This window comes from Capsicum annuum, chromosome 2 (genome assembly GCF_002878395.1).
Source record: "Capsicum annuum cultivar UCD-10X-F1 chromosome 2, UCD10Xv1.1, whole genome shotgun sequence".
Classification (NCBI taxonomy): Eukaryota; Viridiplantae; Streptophyta; class Magnoliopsida; order Solanales; family Solanaceae; genus Capsicum; species Capsicum annuum.
In genome coordinates, this window is record NC_061112.1 from 41,578,998 (window position 1) to 41,603,369 (window position 24,372).

Here is a 24,372-nt window from a genome sequence, read left to right on the forward strand (position 1 = left end):
ACCCACCGCCCCAAATACAGACTCCTAGCCGATAACCCAATCCAATGCAGTGCAAGAAACGACCACAGCAACAGCAACAACAGACAACAGACAATATCCATAAATCTCACGCAAGTCAAGGTACAGGGGCTACTACTAGCATAATACGAAGAATGAAATATGAAATAATGAAATAAAATAAAATATGAAATAACGAAATAACAAAGGTTAGAAGTCACCGGGTTACGCTTGTAGACCAAGCCAGAAACCAATTCCAGTGTTGACCAGCTTCCGGGGGATTTCGGTGCTGAGATGGAGCTGCGGCTGCTGGAGACGGGGCGGCTGGTGCAGACGGAGCTGCGGCTGAAGACCGAGCTTCGGCTGTTGGAGACCGAGTTGGCGGCTGGAGACCGGGCGGTGACTGGCTGGCGGCCGAGGTGGGGGAAGGCTGGTGTACCCCACCGGGAGGGGGGGGGGGGGGGGGTATGGACAGAAAAGGGTGGGTGGATGAGGGGTATAAACAGCGGGGGAGGGGGGGGAAGGGAACGGCTTGGAACCGAAGTCGGCGACGGAGGGTGGCGAGGAGCGGCGACGGGGGTCGGCGCCAGGAACCAGAGGTCGGGGCTGGCGGTCGGGTCGGGTCGGCGCCGAAGGTCGGCGACGGCGACAGGGGCCGGGGACCGGGGCAAGAAAGAGGGAAAGAGGGTAGGGAGAGAGAGAGCCGTTAGATCGGCGCCAGAGGTTGACGCTGGGGACCGGAGGTCGGGTCGGATCGGCGCCGACGGTCGGCGACGGCGATGGGGGCCGGGGACCAGGGTGAGCGAGAGAGAGAGGGTAGGAAGAAAGAGAGAGAGCCGTTAGAGAAAGAGAGAGAGCCGTTCAAGACGTCAAAGGCAGATGAAATTAAAATCTTCTACAGAGTGCAGGCATTGAGAACTAGTCAATGAGTACTTTGGCAGCAAAAATCTATTTTGTTGGCAACAAAATTTATTTTACAGATTAATTATTTATTTTTTTATATATATTTTTAAATTTTCATATTGTGGTAAAAAATATTGAATGAACACTATTGTTTATTTTTATTCTATTATTTCATATTTCATATTGTGATGAAAATAATTTGAATTGACTCCTATTAATGAACACTATATAATTATTTATATATTTCACATTGTGGTAAAAAATAATTAAGTTTTACTTCTATTTAATTAGTATATGAATTATTTCATAGATATGTAGAATTTAACATATTCGACATAAAAATTTCATCAATTATTCCTAATTCCACTATCATTAGGAGTAATTTCAGATTTTGTATTCTAAATATATTTTCCAATCAAGCTATAGGAGTAATTCGGAAAAAAAAATTATGAAAAAGTTTTTATATATGGACAAAAAATAAAATGAAATATAGAACGTTATCTTCATAGCCCCAACAGTAATTGTCATATCCTCTCATCATCGTCCTTTAACGTGAAAAAAAACACTCAATATTATAAAAAGTAGATTCTCACTACCCCTGTGGCATTCTCTTTCTTTATTGTTTCCCTCAATTGAAACCTTTCTATTTTTATTTATTTTAATCAAATTTCTAAATATATTTTTCAATCAAGCAATAGAAGTAAATCCACAATCGTATTTCAATTTTCAAATATATATTCCATCAATCAAGTGATTTAAGAAGATCATCCGTCAATTACTCCTAATTTCACTATCATTAGGAGTAATTGCACAATTTTTATTCCAAATATATATTCCAATCAAGCTATAAGAGTAATTCCACAATCTGTATTTCAATTTTCAAATATATATTCCAATCAATCAAATGATTTAAGAAGATCATACAAATGGTAGATGGAATATTCAGTCATTTCAAGATTGTTACAATTATCTTTCTCCTTTTTCTCTTTACAATAATTCGCGCATTGCGCGGGTAAGTATACTAGTATATATAAGAAAGCAAAGAAGTTTGCCTAAAATTATGCCAAGTGGCATATTGAGAACTAGTCACTTGGTATTTTGACAACAAGAATCTATTTTGTTGTCAACAAAATTTATTTTGTTGATTGTTTATTTATTTCATATTATTTTCAAATTTTCATATCTATCTATATTTATAATATATTAAAAGTGTGAAGACCCTTAGAAAAGTGATTTGAACTTTTTACCTCTCATTAAAAATTTTCATAATAGACAAAATTGTCTTTTCACTTATTTCTTTTAATTATATATTTAAAATTAAGGAGTTCTAAAATTGGTAAGACAAAAATAGATGGAGAATTAACTTTTTCCTTATGTACATAAAAAAGGAGTCCTAAAAAAATATAATAATAAGAAGAAAAATATGTCGAGGTTTTCATCAAAATTGAATAATAGTAACAACATACAATAACAATTTTATTTCTTAAGAATTAATATAATGAAAAAAAATTATGAGTCATCCCGCATTTTTTATAAGGAAACTTATTATTACAATGTTTAAGAAAACTATTTAAGGTAGGATTGGGATGCATGCAATTAAGAGAAAACTTTTCTTACACGTAAAATATTTTTTTTTTTTGGTAATACAAATAGTAGTAGTAATATATTACTAATTATAGAATTACCAAAAAAAGGGGAAAAAATGAAGGAAGAGGGCAACAACAAAGCCCAATTTCCAAAGGTTTATGTTAAATAAATTTATCTATAAATACATAAAGCTCCATTAACTTTCCTTCAACCTTTCTCTAATTAATTTTATGGTTTAGTTATTTTATGTATTATTAGCTATACACTATGGCTTTGCAAGAAGAAAGAACCAGTCCTTCTGCTGTTTTACCTGTTTTGTTATTTTGTGTCCCTCTTAATTATGTTAGTGTCTATAATTTTGTTTATTGGTTTGTCTCGAGATAAATTTTTGCCTCAATTTACTATTGAAGCAATCACAACTTTTAATATTAGTTTTTTTTTACCATGATCTTATTCATCACTATCAGCTCAAAATTTGACAATCGATTTGGTGGTCGAAATCGTACATCTAGTGAAGTTGAATATAAAAACATGGAGGCTTCGATTTCATACAAGGAAAATATTGTGTGGTTGAATACCTTAGGCCTTTATTGTCTACAGAAAGGAGAGCGTTCGTCAATACAAGTGATTTTTGATGATTTTTCGATCAAGATAGTGGATGACTATGTTGCTTATACAATAAATAAAGATTTGTTTAGTTGATAAATTTGAAGATTATAGATGAATTATTCATACTCAATAACATGCATACTTTCTTTTGATAATTTCTTTTGTTCTTATAGCTGAAGATTCTGATGAATAAATTGAATGAAACAAACGTGTTGTTGTTTAATGAAGTAGTCTAAAAATCAAAGCTCAAGACCTTTTCTTTTTTTTTTCTTTATTTAAATAAAAGTTCTATCGATCTTTTAGACTCCAAGTTTTATAATATATATATCATGATTTATAGATTTAAATTCATCTGTTAAATATAGGGTCGGACCTACATATATTTTTGGGGTGCTCCGGCACCCACTAAACTCGATGCGGAATAGGTAAAATTACATAAAAAATATACGAAAATAGGTATATAATATATAAAAGCACCCACTAAAATAAAAGTTGGTTAGATGCATTGACATTTAGGTTGACTTTAAGGTTCTCCACTAGAAGAGATACCCCAGGTTTGAACTCTCATTGAGGTGAATTTTTATTTTTTTCAGTTTTTAAATTTTTTAAGCACTCACTATACTTAAATCGTGGGTCCGCCACTGGTTAAATGGTTACCACAGAATGAGAATTTGAAGTAGAAAAGATTCCTAGAGATTTTAAAGATCTTTGGTCTAACGATTTTTATGTTCATTTTGTTAGAGATACACAATATCTGGACTCCATAGATAAAAAATAACGTCTAATGAAGTAGATAAAAAAATTAAAGGCTTATTTCGACGGCACGAAAATTGTGATTCTCTCATATGTTACTGCAGGTTTTACTCCTTTTAAAGATATTGATAATTGTCGTTGATTCAATTATTCTTTTTCTCTTTAAAAGGTTATTCGATTATATATGACTTGTACCTAAGAGAATTTTAAGTTTCTTCCTATCTTTTGAGACAAGAAAGTGAAAAAATTACAAGGACACAAGTAGTAGATGGAAAAATTAAACTGTCAATGTACTCCAGATCGTAAGTACAACATGACCACATTCAGTAAAGAAGAAAATTAATGGAAGAAAATGGAGAAACCCCAATATTTCAAACTCGTCTAAGTTTTAACGTATGATTTTTTTTTATATATCGAACTTTGTTTTAGCATGATCCTTGAGTTAAAATTTTAATGTGTAGGGCAAGAAAAGGAAGAATATATAATTATATTGTTCACATTAACCATTAGAATATATTCATGTCTGATCTCATGCATGTTTCGAATCCAAATTAGTCAAATTTCATTGTGAATTTCGAACACCAAATTTTACAAACTTATAACATTTAAGTTAATAATATTGTCATGACATACACGTGCAACGCACGTACACTAAACTATTATATATAATAAAGGAGAATAGTATTGATTATTCAAAAATATCATTTTATCATAATATTTTATTAACTATTTAATACTATATCATATTTTGGTAAAAAATAGTATTGATTTATATTGAATAAAAACTATAATGATTGTTCAATTATTTCATTTTTAAGATTAGTAGTTAATTATTTCATATTATTTTATATTTTACTGATTATTTAACTATTTAATAATATTTCATATCTGTTTATATATATATTAAAGGAGATTAATAAAAATCATTAATCTAAGTTTTATATCTTATCTAAAATATGTTGATTTCATATTGTAGTACAAAAAAAAAACTAAGTTTGTGACATAAAAATAAGAAATTATTGTGGTAATTCTATTTTTCCATTTTTTTTCTATTATTGATTTCCTATATTGACAGTAATATACTTCGAATTAGTAATTGAATATGGATGATTTTAGCTTAGGATGATTCCTTAAATCAAGCCATTTGATATTAATGTATATTATCAATTATGCAGTACATGATTATTATCAATTATGTAAATCAATTACGTCATTTTCTATTATATCTTATGAAATATTTATATTGTGGTGAAAAAATTAATAAGTTCCTATATTAAGTAATAACTATATTAGGTATTCCTATGTTTACTTCGCTTGATTGTGGTGAAGATTAACAAAAATTTTCTTTGAACTATTTAATATTTAGTTGTATTCCTATATTTACGTTAATATATTGTTTAATTGCAGGTTTTTTGAAATCAGTTAAGCTTCACGAGGTAATATTGCCATATAATTTAATTACACGTCATTTTGTTGTATTATTCCTAATTTACTAAGTTTGCACCATTTGTGGTTAATATCACAATGGTTAATATCACCAATCACTCAAAATATATATATATATATATATGTAAATAAAATAAGTAATAACTTACGAGTATCCTTAAATTATGCAATTTGGTTGTGATGAAAATCAATATTACAGCTAATAATTATTATACACGCTGTTATGTGCTCTTTCCATACAAAGAATGTTGTAAGAATCTATATATATTTGTAAAACAAATATTTTATTAGCAATTACGCGGTATAGATGGAAAACAAATATTGTGACCAAATAAACTGATTCAAGACTTAATATAAGTCAGCCTTTGCCCAAACGACTAACATTCTTCAATGTAGGCAAATTAGACGTTGATTAAAAGCAGTCAAATGATCATTTTGTAATCGTGTATCTTTGTTTTAACTGTGTGATTATTTTACATAAATCTTGGTATGTATTATATTGGTAGCCGTGCATTAGTATATATCTTGAGTGAATAAAAAATACGTTGTCATCATTATTCTTAAGGTTTTAAATTGTTCTTCTTTGGATAGAGATTGGCTACTTGATACTATTATTTAGTTAATTGGAATAGATCAATACAAAAGATGTTGGGGATCTAGTGCTCTTTCTTATTATTTTATTTAAACAAATTTAGTTTGTCATTGTACTACAGGTATGAAATCCAGTTTACAGTTTAAAACTCAAGATTTATAATTTGTTCATGTGAATCAAAATTGCTCTCCTCTTTCAAGCTGAGATGTTTTACATATTCTGAAAATAACATGTTGAGATTGACTTTTGAGAATGCTTGGACAGTAATGGACTTCAAAGTAGTGTTGTATCCTCTCTGACTTGAAGTTGGTGATGTCTTTTTTTCTATTTTGTACATGAATAAACTCTTAGGGTCGGCTGATACGTGGACTAAATTATATTACGCTATAATCTTAGGATTATAATCCCTGAATTATTTTATTGATATAAAATATAGTCATATGGTTGATGGGATAAGATGAGTTATACCAAGACTAAGTTTGATATTTTTATAATATGCTTGGTTGATGATATAAATTAGTTCCTGAATAAATTTACACCATCAATTAAATATGATATAAATTTTATCCATGAAATATCTCAAATTTATTCATGAGATATCCCACCTTATACCTCCTATCAATGACCTTTAAGTTTGTCATGTTTTTCCATTGTCAGTTTTCTTTTCCAAAATTGTGTCACATGCCTCCACAAGTGGCATGTATGTCAAAGTGAGATTGTATGTTTAGTAATCTATTAAGACAATATTTTGCACAGTATCTTCAATGTTTCATCTTTCAACTAAGAAAGATATAATATAGTTTAAGTTTCTATGCTTTCATCCTTTCTCTCAATAGGAAATAGAAACATCAAAAATAACCTGCCCTAATATTTAATGTATATCATGGCAATGACAGGAAGAATTGAGGAGGTACGATTTGATTCCACTATAATATTTGAATTTGAGTGGAGTGATGAAGTTTTCAAGATGATATATTTAGAATGTATTTTTATGGTGTAATTAATAATTTCTAAAAGTATATTAATTTGTCAAGACTGTTTGATATGGCTAAAGGATAAGTAAGTTTTATGGGTTTTTCTAGAAGATGAAAGTTGTCATCCTATGAAGGACAACGAAATAGTGGTCAAAACTTGAACCAAAAGCTGAGTACATGAGATACCGATTCTGAACATCGACATGTGTGGTTGCTTGTACTTATGTTAAGGGCAACTGAATACAAGAATACCTAATATAGTTATTACTTAAATGTATTTCTATACTGAACATATGTGGTTGCTTGTACTTATGTTAAAATAGTGAAATCATACTAGCCATGATTGAAGATGCACCAAGAATAGCAACTTAAGCTTAATATGATAGTAAATGATGAACAAATCAATTTGGCTTGCCAGCTTTCTATTGTCTACATGCAAGAGTTTTTCTTACCAGTCAAGTTTTTATATGTTAGATAATCAAGTATTTTTTTATTGTGCTTATTTTTATTTGTTTTCAATGCTTGGTTACTATGAATATCTAAATGAAATGAATATGTTTATTCAATTTAATCAAGGGTTTGATTGTGCTCAACATTAATAGAGAGATGGGTGAAGTTAAACTATGCAAAAATAATTTCTATGAACATCGTATTAATTTTATATATTAATCAATTATTTGCATGAAAAGTTTACTCAAAGGTTTTAGTGTTTGTTATTAATATACAATTGTATAAGAGATTTAAGAATTAGAGTTTAAGGCTGTAACTGTAATGGGTATTATTGTTATGCTTGAGGTTCTTCCGATATGATGAAGGAGATACTTTTATGGTACATTTAATTTTATTTTAGAAAATACTTAAGAAGTATAAAAGAGTTCACAAATAATATATAACGCTATTTTTTTTTGTTCTCCGTGCATCGCGCGAGTACATATACTAATACTAATATATTATAAAGTAGAGGACGAAGCATCAGAAGACTAAAACAAAACTAAAACAAGACTAGAAGTCAAATGACAAGATATTAAAAAGCCACAAACATGTACATGTATATACCTGTATTCTTATGATTCTGACCATACCTACCTAACTACTCTTACAATCATGCTAAATTACATATATCTAGAAATTTTGGAAAAAGATATGAGAAACATACAGTTAATAGAAAAACAGATGAAAGTAAATATAGAAAAATACATGGAAACTAAAGATATAAAATATATAGAATTTCTTAATGAAAATATGCAAGAACTACTACGATTAAAACAAACAACTACAAAATATTATAATAAAATATTTAGTCAATTTTAAATGATAGATAATCTTAAAGTCTTAATCTTATATATACTTAGAGATATAGAAATTATAGATATTAAGAAAATAATATTAGAAAAAGTATTAGACTATGAAATTGAAACTATAAATTGGATAGCACAGTTATACCTGGATAATTACCCAGAAGGATATTATTCAGATTAAGAGATGTTAGAATATATTAGAAAAACTAGAGAAAATCAAGATAATTTAAATAAAGAAATTAATTATAGAAACCGAATTAGAAAAATAATGGAGAATCTAAAAGAAAAATTAATATGGATAGAAGAAACCTTAGAAAATTTAGAAAAGAGTACATGTGATAGTTTATATAATTTAAAAAACTCACTACGAGAAGAACAACACAAGATAATAAATAACATTGAAAATCTAGAATTAGATATACATTACAGTACATCTAGGATAAATTATTATACAGAAATCTGTAACTCTGCAATTACCACAGGATAAAATAATAAACTACACAAATTAATGAATACATCTTACGAAAAGAATAAATCATTAAAAGATATTGAAACAAAATTTAAGAAATATCCACGCACAAAGAAAAATAGATTCATTATACTACTAATAGATCTATTTCATAAGTTAGTTATCCGCATAGATCCGCACCCCCTACTAATGGTATCAAAGCCCAGTTATTTAAAAAATACAGCAGTAGTTAGGTAGGTATGGTATGTAATTTATTCTAGTCATATAATATTTACCAAATGCTTTTTCTAATATGATTTTTCTTATATCTACTACTTTTATATCCTTAAGTGCATACAAAATAAGTATTTTAAATTTATCTACCATCACATCAGATGAATAATTATTCATTTTCATAAAATTGCTATTTTCAAAATATTTCCTCCAATCATATACATAACAAAATATGGTCATCTTAGATTACTATATACTAGATTATTCTTAAATAACATGTTCTTCGGTCACTATTAGCATGGTAATTTGGATATTTTTTCCTTAAACAATGCCTCTACTCTAGTTACTCCCCACCACGGCTTCTTGCCTCATTGGTTTCACCTTTAGGATGACATAGTTCTTAGGGATTTTTCTCCGTTTCCACTTTGCTAATAAACTTCTTAACATATTATTCTTCGAATAATTCTACTATAAAGTAACTAATATGAATTTATTTTATCATACCATGATTGTTGAGAATTATGAATTTAGCTATTCATAATCATAAATAAATATACCTGTTCGGGTAGGTTTGATATTTCTGAGGTTTGTTCCTCCATAGCTTTTTCCATTGAAATATATCTGTTTTTTAATTAACTAAGAAAAATATTTGTTGCGGACAGGAGAAAGTATTTGTGCTTCAACACATGAAGGCTTGCTTTGCAATGCCTTCAGTTCCTCTTATTTATAGAATGAATTTTTACAAAAGTATTTACATTTCTTGCACGTTTTCTAAAATTCTAAAAAAAAAGTCTCCTAATGAGACAAGAATTATTAGTGTTATAGCCTAAAAAGTCTAAAAGGCTAAAAAGGCTACAAGAATTATTAGTACTATAGCCTAAAAAGTCTAAAAGACTAAAAATCTATACAACAACTTTACGTAAAATGTATTTAATATCTTGTCTTCTATTATTACTCCGTTGATATCTTCTCGTTGTCGTATCTGCTACTTTTCCATATCTCCATTATTGCTTCTTATCTTATCTTCCAGCTGGCATGCTTATCTTCTTGATTCTTTTATTCTAGGTGGACTTCTGGGATAATATTATCTTCCCCATTACATCTTGAACATTGATGTTCTAGATATTTGTGTCCAATTATCTTGCAATATCTTGTCAATAATTCATCTGAAATAAATCCTCTCTTAATTGCTCTTGCAGTAGATTATTTTTCTGGGTTAAGTAATGTCATTATCCATTGCCTAACATCTTCCATATCTGCTTGTCGTAGTTTTTTTGAATTTGAATAAATCATCTGATGGTCTCTTGAATAATAGCTCCATATTGGATTTCCATTGGTATAATTATTTGCTAATTCTTGAATAATTGTAGCTAGTCCAATGAGTCGTTTATTTGCGTAGAAATCAGGTATCTCAATTCTGGGTATCTCTGGCTGTTGCATAATATCTTCCGGTATAATCATATCTCTGGTTAATCCTATTTTTACAACTTGTATAACTGATTTTATTTCATCGCATAATATCTCTGCTAGTGCAGTATAACACTTTATATAAAATAGATTTCCTTTGGTTATCCTTTTATAGGTGGTGAATATTTTGTGTAATTTTTCCATAGCTGTTAGTTCTTCTCCGTCTTGGGTGTATATGGTATTTAATAATCCATAGTCAAAACAAGTTTTTATTAAGCTTGGGTTGGTTTTGGGTAGTGCAATTAGCTTGTTGTAACCTTGTAATTTTTGGGTTATATAATTTGTGTTTGGTTCTTTGATATTTGTAGCTCTGGATTAAGGTTTAGGAAAGTTTGTACTCTGTAGAGATTTTCTATGTATTTTTGGGTTGTATAGTTGTAAACTTTCTTATCTTGGTTCAGACTATCTCGGTATGTGGTAATTTGTGAGGGTATGAACAAGGGGTCTTTTTGTGTTTTTGGTATAAATGGTTTCTCAAATATCTTGTTCATATTCATGTTCTGATATCTTTATCTACTAACTCCTCTGCTTGTACCTGCAGAAGTAGATTGATAAGCGTTATGGGTTTTATGGAGTGTCCCATCGTCTCCTTCTAGCTCTGGAACTTTAATGTCTTCCGATCGACATAGCTCTGCACACTGCTGAGTTAGCTGATTTGTAGCTATAGACTTCAGTTTATCTTCATTAGTCTTTAACTTTTCTATCTCATTACCCATACTGTCCACTTTCATTGAAAGCGTAGTTAGGGTGTTGAGTATTTTTTCTAGAGTATCTTCTTCTATTATATCAGCCTGTGTAACTTTGTCTTGATATGTAATCTGCAATAACATTTTTGTTAGTACTAATTACTTCAATTATAAATGTGAAATTTAATATATTCAAGACTAGTCTCCGAATCTTTTTTGTTGTAACTGAATTTTGTATTTTCTTTGTTGACCACCAGCGTACCTGTGTATTATCTGTTCGTACAATAAATTTGTTATATACAATATATGGCTCAAATGCTAACAAACATTTATATAATGAACATAATTCTTTCCTATTTATTTCCCATTTTATTTCTGTTTCATTGAACGTTCCTGAGTAGTATCTACAATGGTGTTCTAATTTTTCTGCTGCTTCTACTATATATATAAATTTTCTATTTTCATCTGAAAATTGTAGTTTTGGTAATTCTTTACAAAGTAATTTTATTTTTTTGAACTTGCTTTTTATCTTCTTCATTATAGTTATATTCTACATCCTTTTTTAATTTTTTCTGTAGTGGTTTTAAAGTTTCTGCTAATTTTGGAATATATTCTCTTACTTGGTTTACTAATCCTAAAAATGATTGTAATTTCTTTTTTTGTATCTAATTCTTCTTTCAAATTTATTATTTTTTGTATTATATGTTGTTGCATTTTTACTCCACTCTTATCTATTTGTATTCCTAAAAATTTTATCTGATTTTTCATAATTTCAGCTTTCTTTTCACTTAGACTTATTCCCGATTTTTTTATTATATCTGTAAATTGTCCTAATAATTTTAAATATTCTTCTTTAGTTTTTGTATATAATAATATATCATCTATGTATACTATACAATTAGATAATTGTTTAAAATAACTATCCATAAAATGTTGATATCTACCTGATGCATTTTTATATCCAAATGGTAATACGTTCCATTCATAAAATTCTTGTGGTACCGTAAATGCGGTTAATTCTTTAGATTCTTCTTCTAACTTTAAATGATAAAATCCTGATTTACAATCGAATTTGCTAAAATAATTATATCCCTGTATTTGTCTTATTTTTAATATCTTATTTGGTATTGAATAATTATATGTCATAGTTTTTGCATTTAAATTTCTATAGTCAATAACCATTCTACTTTTTCCTCTTTTTTGTTCACTATGTTTATTTACTATAAATGTTGGACTATTATGTTTACTATTACTTTTTTGTATATATTGTTTTTCTAATAATTCATCTATATGCATTTTAAATTCCTTTAAATCGTCAAAATTATATGTTAATGGTTTCTGGGTTATTATGCTATTTTTATCTATTAATTCAATTTTTATAGTAGTTTTATGTTTTTCCCATCCTTTTAATGGATCTTCACTATATAATTGTTCTAATTTTTTCTTAATTATTTCTATCTTATTTATTGAAAATATAGTTATTTCTGTTTTATTTATCGAAAATACAACTAGTTCTATTGTATCTTCAGTATTTTTTATATTTTCTAACTTTTGTGTAATTTTTTCACTTCCTTTTATCCAATCAGTTTTCTTTCTTATTTTATTATTAACTCTTTTTGCTCTTACTTTCTGTTTACACGGTGTTGTAAACCACCAGTCTGTTCTAGTTATTATATGTGGGTATAATTTATCTAAAAACGGCATTCCTAAAAGTATATCTTTTGATGTTAGTTCATAATTATAAATTTTTTCTATTGTTAATATCTTATCCCATACTTGTATTTTTACATTCCTAACTTTATAAGTAATTAAGCTTCCTTCATTATTAAATCCTTTAACTATAATTGGTGTTTTTAATTTATCCCATTTACTTTCTGGTAAGCAATTATATCTACATAAATTAGCTTCTGCTCCTGTATCTATCATAGGCGTATAATATCTACTGTAATATCCTTCTACTACTATCTTCATTAATACATATATTTTCATTTTATGTTAAGGCTCTTCTTAAGAATAACTTCTCTTTGTTATATGTTAAGGTTAATTGTGTATGTTCTATATTATATGGTTTTACTTGTTCTAGCCATTTTATTCCTAATATTATGTCTGCTTTTTGCATTTCTTCCTTTACTTCAAATTCTATTTTTATTTTTCTGATTCCTATTATTATTTTTTTTTCTGCTATATTTTTACTATTTATTAAACTTCTTGGTAGATCTGGGCACATATCATTATCAGTTTTTATTTTTTCATTTTTTACTAGATATTTTGCTATATAATTTTCCTCTTGTCCCGTATTTAAGAGTATTAAATATTCTTTTTCATTTATTTTTTCTGTTATGTAATATTGGTTTAAATTATTTGTTGAATTTATTTCATAACTTGTTCTTTTTGATGAGCTTGATGATTCTGATTTTTCATCAGCTATTCTTTTCGTTGTACTTATTCTATCATTTACTATTTCTAAATTTTCTTCTATATCTATGTCTCTATAGCTATTATAATCTATTGTTTTTACAATTTGTTCGAATGGACTTTCTATTCGTATTTTGTTAATCTTATTTTTTTCTGTTATTTTATGTTTTGTTGTTAATACATATAAATTTTTGCATCTTGCTGTAAATATTTTACTTTCTGGGGTTAATTCTACCTGATATTTTCCAATATAATACTAATGATTTATCTATATTTTTATCTGTTACCGCTACTTAATAATTTGCACTTATTATAAATTTAAATTTTTGGTATATTAGATTTCCTTTTACGACAGTTATTATGCTTTTTTCTATAGGTTTTATAATTCTGTTATCTGCTAAATATAATTCTATTGGTGTATCTATTCCTTCTCTAAAACATGCTTTTATTGATATCTCTGTACCTCCAAGGTGTACATATTTTATTGGGTCTCCTCTACTCTTTATATCGTTTATCTCTTTATTAATTATTCTTTTTGTTACTAGTGGTATACTAGCTTTACCTTTTGCAGATCTACAGTCTATTATATGTTCCTTTTGACATACTACATAATATTCATCTTTTTTCCTAGTAAAAATATTTAAAATACCAACAATAAAAAATATTTTTTTATTGTTGGTATTTTAAATATTTTTTCTACACTTAAGTCTAATTCTTTTCCTTTTATTTCATCAAATATGTTACTGTCAAATATTATTTTTTGTTCTGTTCCTTCATCATTTAAATATTCTTCCTTTGTTATTATTTTTATATCTTTTTCAGTCATTTGATTCATCTATTTCACTATCTATTTCATTATCTGTTTCATTTTCTGAAATTTCATATATACTATCCTCACTTTCTAATTCATAATATATATAATCTATCTGCATATATTCTGTATTATCTATTTTTGTTTTTGATATTTGTTTATTTTTTGGATTTTTAGGTAATTTACAATCTCTAGCTAAATGTCCTAATTTTTCACAATTATAACAAGTACATTATTTTATAGATTTCTTTTTTCTATATGTTCTTTTGTATTTATAGTTTTTTACATAATATCTTTTTCTTGGTTTCTTGTATTTATATTTTGATTTTTTATATTTTTTATATTTCTTATGTCTTTTTCTTTTCTTATAATATCTTTCTTCACATCCGAATTGGGGTGCTATTTTATTTTTACAACATGCTAAATTTCTTATCAATGTTTTTTTCATTTTTAATTCTTCTCTATATTTTTCACATAAGTTTCTATACCATTGTTGTAAAAATTTTATTCTTGCTCCTAAAGTATCTACTATTTTTGCTTCGTCCCAACTCTTTATTATCTTTGAACTAAATGGTTCGGGTAATTTATTAAAATATAATTTTCTTATTTCTTTACTTTTTTTCTATATTATATGCTCCTTTATAATAATATTCTTTAAATGCGCAAGTATATTCATCTATATAACACATCTTACATATTGCTAATTTTAACATTAAATTCCTATTTGTATCTTTTTCTTCATCTTGTTCTTCTTCTATTGTTGTCATACTACCAAATTCATCTTTTATAGCTGTTTCATATTTTTTTAATAATTCTATAGGTGTTAGTTTAGTTGTTGTTGATGATGTTTCTTCTATAGGTTTATTAGTTCTTAATACCTTCTTGCTATTTTCAGTTAAATTTGAAAACCATAATTTCACTGTTCCTATTAGTGTTCTTTCTATATATTCTGGTGCATCTGTTATGTTTATATTATTATCTAATAATTGTGTTGTCATATATCCTATCCATAATTGTATTGTTTTTTCTGTATCTATTACACAGTCTAAGTCTAAAAAGTTATAATTTTTATTAACTATTTGTTTTGGTGTCCATTTATCATATTCATTCTTTAGATTATGTCTTTTAAACTTATTCGTAGGTTTTCTTATTTCTGAAGTTCTACGTATTATATTTTCATCTTCTTTTTTATCAAGAGTATTTATTTCTGTGTTGATATTTTCTAAGTTTTCTTCATTAATTACTTCTTGTTTTTCATTGATTTCTAAATTTTTTGTATTTGTTAATATTTCTGTATATGTTTCACTATCTTCTGAATCATAATTATCTGTATTTTCAACATCTATATTATTTATTTCTAATTCCTTGTTTTTTATTTCTAATTTTTCTTTAAATTGATTTATCTCGTTTAGTAATTTTTGTTCTTTATCTTTTTCTTCGTTTTCCTTTTGTCTTTGTTCATATTAATCTTTTAACATTTGTAGTTCTTTTTCTAATTCAGCAATCTTACTATTTTTAGTTTCTTTTATTTTTCGTATTTTTCTGTAGTTTGTTGTTTAATTTTTTCTATTTCCTTTTTCCTATCTATTTCTTCATTTTCTCTTTCTATTCTTACCATAGCTGTCAATTTATCTTCTAATTTTATTTCTTCTTTTTCTAATATTAAATATAAATGTTCACCTATTTTCTTATATCTTCTTCCTAGATTAGAAAATACTATTTTTATTTTTAATCCTTCGTGATTTTCATATATTTTTTCATCTATTATAAATTCTTCTTTGTTCATTTTATTGTGAATAGTTCATGTTGATATATATATATATATTCTAAACTGTCTATTTGTGATTCTAATTTTGATATTTCATCTTTTTGTGTAGTTATTGAGTTTTCACTAACTCCGGCAAATATATTATAATGTAGTCTTTCTATTCTTATTTTTAATTCTTTACGTTTTTCAGAAATAATTTGTTTTAATTCTTTGTATTTTTGTTAATTGACATTTGGACTTTCTTTGAGGCATGCTGAGACTTTCTTAGACTCTTTTTCAAAGTGCTAATGTGTTAATTATATGTAATAGGAGTAATGATCAATGGGGTCCCATATAGGCGAAGTGATGAGTATCTATACATGTACTGGTGTTATTTGAGTGATTAAAATAAGTCAATTGTACGTTTTAAACTGTTTTCCCTATATGCTAGCACGATGGGCTGAATTGCTATGATAAATGAGTTATTGTAATGCTAGCCAATGTGAGTACTTCTACTTAAAAAGTTAAACTGATTTTGAAGTTGATATCTGATTTGGCTTAAGACATGAAGTGCCTTGCTTAACTTTATTATTGATTCGGGATCGGAGTTTCGTGCCTGCACATCATGCATTTTATATGGGGCCAGAGTGCACGCCTGCACAACAAATTTTTTGGGATTAGAGTGCACGCCTGTACAACTTATTTACTGGGATCTGGGTGCATGCCTGCACAGTACATGGACCTTGTGAGTCCCGCATGGGTCCTGACCTTGAAGCCATTGCTTGGTAGGTGCCTACATAGAATATGCATTACATTGCACTACATTTATGCATTCTTGGCTCAGATTAAGCAAGGTGTTTTTGTTGACTTTTTACTATTTATTACATACTTGGATATCTGTTTCTTGATTTCATTGTATTGATGATTTCTTGGACTGTGTTATAATATACTTATGATTGTTAGACTTTATTATTCGATTAGATTAGGGTGGGTTTCTTGAGTGAAGGTTTTATAATTACTTTAGATGGTTGACGTGGTATTACTCATCACCACTTTGAATTAGGGTTAGTCGGTGATGCTTGCTGAGTACACATGGCTCCATACTCGCCCTTGCTTTTACTATACCTTATGTGCAGGTACCAATCCTATGATATTTGGACATTGATTCTTGTGGTTCCTTCTTTGTTAGCATCTTGGGAGATTTGAGGTAGCTTTTATTGTTTCCTAAGACTACTAAAATCTCCTTCAATCTTATGTTTATGCATTTTTCGTATTTTGAGAAACTCAAACATTTTGTTGATTCTGTATTTAGTGTCTTGTAATAGTGACTACCAGACCTGAAATTAACGTGGTTTTAACTATACTAGTCTATTAACCTATTTTGGGAATTATTCAGTGTTTATTATTTTCATATTTTCTTTTGCTTATATACATTTGAGATATTTTATTTGGAATTGGATCTTGGCTTACCTATCATGGAGGATTGGATGGGTGCTATTACGATCCTAAATTTAAGCCGTGACAGATTGTATCAGATCCCTGGTTCAACGATCTCACAAATACAAGAAGATTCTAGTAGAGTCTCGCAGATAGGTGTCAAGACATCCTTTAATCATCTTCAGGAGGCTATGGGACTCTAGTAAAACTTCATATTTTTTTTCTTATTGTACAAATTTGGCCCCTTTAACATGAAAAATCAAAATTTTTGTCTTGTTCTCTCACAGATGATGAGGACTCATTCATCTTAAGATGGTGGTCTAGAGCCCGCACCAGCCTACGAATCGACTACAAATGTTGATACATGCAAATGGGGAAAGGGACGTGTTAGGGGCAGAGGTCGTGCTAGAGAGAAAGAGCTCAGAGAGCTGCTTAAAATACTGATAGGGCGGGGTCACTCGAGGTTGAGTTTGAGGCAAGTGATGATGATATTTAGGTTTCAATTGATGATGTGGACCAATGCTAGTCACTACCAGGATTTGTTTCTAAATTAGTTCTTAAGGATACCTTAATTTGGGTTTTGAGTATTTTAGAGAGTATAACTCAGGTAGGTGGATCATCTGGTACTCCACAGGGTTCACGGGTTAGGGTGGAGGTGTAGACCCCAGATCAATAACCCATTCTAAATTATTAGGGTCTAATAATTTGCCAACATCGAGGTATAATGGTATACCTTTACTAGGGGTTAGAACTATTAGTGAGGTTAGGGAAGCTATGTCTGATGATGAGCAGTAATGCTTTGAAAATTTTAGAAAGATAGATCCACCACAGTTTTAAGGTGACCAACATGAGAATGTCTATGTAATTCTGGTCAGTTTCTATGACAGACTTTGGAGTGTGGGATAAGTTAACTCCCATAGAGTTGATTATACGATTGTACTGCCTTACAGATGCGCGGTCCTACAAAGCAATGGTGGCGCTCCTCTATTCATTCCAGGCTAGTTGGTTCTCCACCAATGAATTAGACTATATTTGCATAGGCTTTTCTTAATAAGTTTGTCCCTCGTAGCTTGAGGGATAAGCGTAGGCACTAGTTTGAGCATTTGGCATAGAAAAGTATTTTTGTGGCTAAGTACGAGATTCAATTTTATGCCTTGTCCCGTTATGCTCTGGTGAGCTTTCTAGAAGAGGATGAGATGATCAGGAGGTTTATGAGAGGTTTGATACTTAGGATTAGAGAGGATGTATTTATTGTAGCCTAATTTGGGGCTTTTCTTTAGAAGGTTGTTAAATCAGTAAAGGAGTTTGAGCTGATGCATCGTGAGGAGTATGGGGATCTGAGGGACAAGAGGTTCCTTACTTCAGGTCGATTTAGTAGTACCTCATCTAAAGGTAGGGATTTATTCAGAGGAGAGTTTTGACCTCAGCATGGTAGACCAATTTAAGTAGTGATGCAGACATCAGAGGATGGATATTTAGGTTAGGGTTCTTATGGTTTGGGACAAGCTTTACATAGTTCATCATAGTGGTTTTCAGTTTATGGTAGAAATACCATAAATTTAGTTTATTTTTGACAATTGATGTCTCCCAGTCATGTTATCAGTATGGTGGATCAAATCTTCTTGGGAGGGATTATCCAATATACAGATAAAGGGGTCCATAATAGGGTCATCAGGCTCCTACTAAGGCAACAACGCTCGACTAAGGGTCGAAAAATATCTCAAGGAGGTAAAAGTGCACCACCAACTAGAAGGAAAGGTGGTGGAGGAGTGATTCATGTAATAGATAATTGAGCTCACTATTATGCCTTTCTAAGAAAGCCTGAGGCATAGTCTTCTGATGTAGTCATGATAGGTATCGTCTTAGTTTGTCATTGACCTTCTTCGGTATTATTTGATCTTGGTTCTATTTTTTCTAATGTATTTTCATACTTTTCTTTATTCCTTGATATGATTTGTGAGTCTATAACTATTCATGTTTATGTTTCTACCCAGTAGGTGATTCCTTAGTGGTGGATCAGGTGTACCGATCCTATGTTGTTTCTATTTTGGGGTGTGATACCTGGCTATATTTGATTTTCCTTGATATGGTCAATTTTGATATGATTTTAGGCATGAATTATCTTTCTCCTTATCATAATGTCTTGGACTGTATGCCAATACAGTTACTTTAGCTATGCCTAATCATCTAAGGTTGTAGCAGAGCAGTGTTCGAAGTTTGTATCCTAAATGTGTCTATCATATTTGGCTTATATTGTAATACTTACATTGAGACACATTCTTTGGAGTTAGTGAGGGTGGTTAGAGAGTTCATAAATGTATTTTTTATCAATCTTCTAGGTGTTTCTCCTGATATAGATATTGATTTTGGTATTGATTTGGAGCCAGAGACTGTGTATTTCTGTTCATTCTTAATGATGGCACCATTGGAGTTAAAAAAAATTAAAAGACCAGCTTCAGGATTTGTTAAGTAAGGGATTTATTTGGCCAAGTGTATCACCTTTGGGTGCCCTAGTATTATTTGTAAAGAAGAAAGATGGGTCTATGAGGATGTGCATTGATTATCGGCAGTTGAATAGGGTAACAATCAAGAATAATTATCCTTTACTGTGTATGATTAATTGTTTGATCAATTTTAGGGTGCTTCAGTGTTCTCAAAGTTTTACTTGAGGTCAAGGTATCATTAATTGAACATTCGAGCTTCGAACATTCCTACGACAGCTTTTCAAACTAAATATGTCCACTATGAGTTCTTGGTTATGTCATTTGGGTTGAATAATGCCCCAACATCATTTAAGGAGTTTGATGAAATAGGTTGTTTCATCTATATCTTGATTATTTTAGAATTGTGTTCATCGATGATATTTTGGTGTATTTTAAGAGCTAGGCATATCATGTGAGGCATTTGAGAACTGTACTCTAGAGGGTAAGAGATGAAAAGTTTTATGCCAAGTTTTCAAAGTGTCAATTTTTGCTTAGTTTTGTGGCACTCTTAGGGCACGTGGTGTCTAAGGAGGGTATTATGGTCGATCCTGCCAAGGTTGAGGTAGTTCAAAATTGGTCACAACCTACTTCACCTTCAGATTTTTAGAGCTTTTTTTGGTTAGCAGGATATTATAGGAGGTTCGTACAGGGTTTATATTATATTGTAGCTTCTATAACTCGATTGACTCAAAAGAATATGGTTTTTTAGTGGTCGGATAAGTGTGAGGAGAGATTTCAAAAGTTGAAGACTCTATTTACTTCAGCTCCTATCTTGACCCTACCTATAGAAGGTGAGGGCTTTCCTATGTTTTGTGATGCTTTTGGTATTGGCTGGAGTGGTGTGTTGAAGTAGAAAATAAGGTAATAGCTTATGCGTTAGGTAGTTGAAGACATATAAAAGGAATTACCCTACCTATTATTTAGAGTTACTAGTGATTGTGCTCATATTGAAGTTGTGGAGGTACTACTCGTATGGAGTTCATTGTGAGGTGTACACTGATCATCATAACCTTTAATATATCTTCTAGTAAAAGGAGTTGAATTTGAGGTAGCGTAGGTGGATAGAGTTGTTGAAAGATTATGATATGACTATTTTATATCATCCGAGCAAAGCCAGTGCTATAGCAGAGGCCTTGAGTAGGAAGGTAGTCAGTATGGTTAGTCTTTCATTATTAAGCATGGAGGAGCGACCATTAGCCAAGGAGATTCAACGGTTGGCTAACAATTTTGTACATCTTGATATCTTTGAGTAGTGTAGAGTCCTTACATGGGTAAAGCCGAGGTCTTTATTGATAGAGTAGATTCGATGCCATCAGTTTTAGGATGAAAGTTGTGATTATCAGAGATAAGGTGTTGCTAGGTGAGTCTATGAAAGCAATTTTTAACCAGAAAAGTGTTTTGAGGATTAAGGGGCAGATCTGTGCTCCTAAAGTGGATGGTTAAACTAGATCTACTATGAAGGAGGCCCATTGTTTGCGGTATTCCATTAATATAGGCGCATCAAAGATGTGTCATAGCCTAAAACAACATTATTGGTGGTGTAGGATGAAATGGGTTTTTGCAGAGTTTGTGGCTAAGTGTTTGAATTGCTAGTAAGTGAAATATAAGCACTAGATACCAGGTGGTTTGCTTTAGAGGATGTCAATTCCTGAGTGAAAATGAGAGCATATAACTATGGATTTTATAGTTGGGTTGCCTCAGACCTTGGGGAAGTTTGATTCTATTTGTGTAATTGTGGACAGATTGACCAAATCAACCCATTATGTGCCTATGAAGATGAAATATGATGCAAAGAAATTAGCCAAGATCTACATTCATGAGATAGTTCAATTACATAGCTTGCCTATTTCCATTATTTCAGATAGAGGTACTCAGTTCACTTCAAAATTTTGGCATACTTTATGGCGGGAGTTGGGTACTCAGTTAGATATATGAGTATATCATTCCACCCACAAACAAATGGCTAGTCAGAGCAGACTACTCAGGTGTTGAAAGACATATTGTGGGCTTGTGTAATGGATTATAGGGGTTATTGGTGTCTGTTTTTACCCTTAGTGGAGTTTTCCTATAGTAATAGTAACCGTTCTAGTATTCAAATGGCTCCATTTGAGGTTTTGTATGGTAAGAAGTGTAGGTCCCCAGTTGGATGGTTTGATTCTTTTGAGGTTAGACCTTGGGGCACCAATTTGTTGAGAGATTCAATGGATCAGGTGAGATTGATCCATGATTGACTTTTGGCAGCTTAGAGTAGACAGAAAAGTTATGCAAACAGGAAGGTTCGTTACTCGAAGTTAATGCAGGGTGAGTGGGTCTTGTTGAAGGTATGAAGGGTGTGATGAGATTTGGGAAGAAAGGAAAACTGAGTTCGAGGTTTATTACCCCTTTTGAGATTCTTTAGTGTGTTGGTCCAACTGCTTATGAGTTGCCTTTAACACCAGATCATTCATCCATGCATCCAGTTTTTCATATTTCTATGCTAAATAGGTACCATCCAGATGATTCGCATGCGATTCAGTGGGACTCGGTGATCTTGGATTAGATTCTGGTGTTTGAGGAAGATCCTAAAGCTATTCTAGATAGGCAAGTTAGAAAGTTGAGGTCAAAGGAGATAGCATCGGTGAAGGTATAGTGGAGAAATCGTCTCGTAGTGGAAGCGACTTGGGAGGTCAAGTCTAACATGCAGAGTAGATATCCTCACCTCTTTGACTTCCCATGTACCTTCTTTCTTTTTACGTTCAAGGGCGAACACTCATTTTAGTGGTGGATAATGTAACGACCCTTCAAGTCGTTTTGTGAATTTTACTTATCTTAACCCTCCTCATTGCATTTAGACATTATTTATAACTTACGGGGATGGATAATGTCGATTCTTGAGGTGTTCCAAGGCAATTCAAGTCTTTAATTGGGTTTTTGAATTTTAAAAAGTTAAGCTCGATCATGGTCAACCTTTGATCGAAACGACCTCGACTAAGTGTTGTAATGTTTTCAATTCATTTTGGATATATTTTCTTAAGGTTTTGAACAAATTTCAAAGATCTATTCGAAATTGGATACTTTAGACATTATTTTATGGTTAATGGGCTAAATCTTATTTCTTAATTCTTGAGATCGATGTGTAAAAATAAATTTAAGTAGAAAGTGTTTACCATATTTATTAATACCATGAGAAAGTTATCAGGGGGAAAGGGGCACAAAACTTACAGTTTCCACTTGCAAGTTTGAGAGAAAAGTGTCTTAAGGCTCAAGGTGAGGATTGAATTTAATTAATTTTTACTCCCATACATCTAGCTACTGCTCTCTCTCTCTCTCTATATCTATAATAATGTGAGCTGAGTGGAATGCACAATGTTCTCACATGGGTTAATTGATAGAATTAGGAGTGAATTGGTATTAAATCATACTTTGTGTAATGGTGTTAATGGCGCTGCCTAGTACATTAGAATTAGATTTACTAATTAACAGATTGATTAGGCCTAATGATGAGGAGTAGTCTATTAATAAGCATTTAGACGACACTGATGATAGGTGAATTAGGCACGACATCACTGTTTCAGTGATTTCTTATTAATTTATGAGTAAATCCTAGTTTAAGATTTTCTTATATGTTTTGACTATTAGTCCACCTTGTATTTAATAATCTTGCACGATATTGTTTTCAACTTTAACTACAGGTTTGGAATTATTAATATGATTATCTATCAATTACAATTTCAATTTTGGAGTTTTGGGGCAACTCTTTGACCCGATTCTTTTTTTAAGTGAAAATTATTATAGTAATATGGGTGTTATTAGGCCCATACTCTTATGGAGATTATGTATTTAAACGGATTTTGACCATTCAGAGACTTTACGGAAAGATCAACTTTTTAATTGAAATTTGGACTTTTTTTTAGGCAAGTTGAGACTTTCTTATACTCTTTTTCGAAGTGCTTATGAATAGTTTTGTGTAATGCGAGTAATGGGCGATGGGAGTCCCGTATAGGTAAAGTGACGAGCACCTATGCGGGTACTAGTGTTATTTGAGGGGTTAAAATAAATCAATTGTATATTTTGAACTGTTTTTCCGTATTTGCTAGCAAGATGGGCTGAATTGCTATGGTAAATGAGTTATTGAAATGCTAGCTAATGAGAATAATTCTACTTGATAAGTTGAGTTCATTTTGAAGTTGACATCTGATTTGGCTTAAGACATGAAGTACCTTGCTTAACTTTATTGTTGATTTGAGATCAGAGTAGCATGCCTGAACACCATGCATATGGGGTCAGAGTGCACACTTGCACAACATATTTATTGGGATTGGAGTGCACTCTTGCACAACATATTTATTGGGATCGGAGTATTTTTCTGCATAGTAATGGACCATGTGAGTCCCTCATGTGTACCGACCTAACGATGTCTAGACATTTTTCCTGTGTTCTTTCTATGTTAGCATCTTTGGAGATTTGAGGTAACGACTATTATTTTCAGAGACTACTGAATTCTCC

The 24,372-nt window shown here is 30.7% G+C and overlaps 1 protein-coding gene across 1 annotated transcript; it reads left to right on the top strand.

Annotated features, from left to right (window-relative positions):
- The first annotated feature begins 291 nt into the window (after positions 1–291).
- On the top strand, positions 292–5,265 carry LOC124896144 (rRNA 2'-O-methyltransferase fibrillarin-like). The gene is made up of 2 exons (XM_047407684.1): positions 292–795; positions 5,257–5,265. The coding sequence occupies exons 1-2, from the start codon at positions 292–294 to the stop codon at positions 5,263–5,265; spliced, it is 513 nt and encodes a 170-aa protein (XP_047263640.1).
- Positions 5,266–24,372: the final 19,107 nt, after the last annotated feature.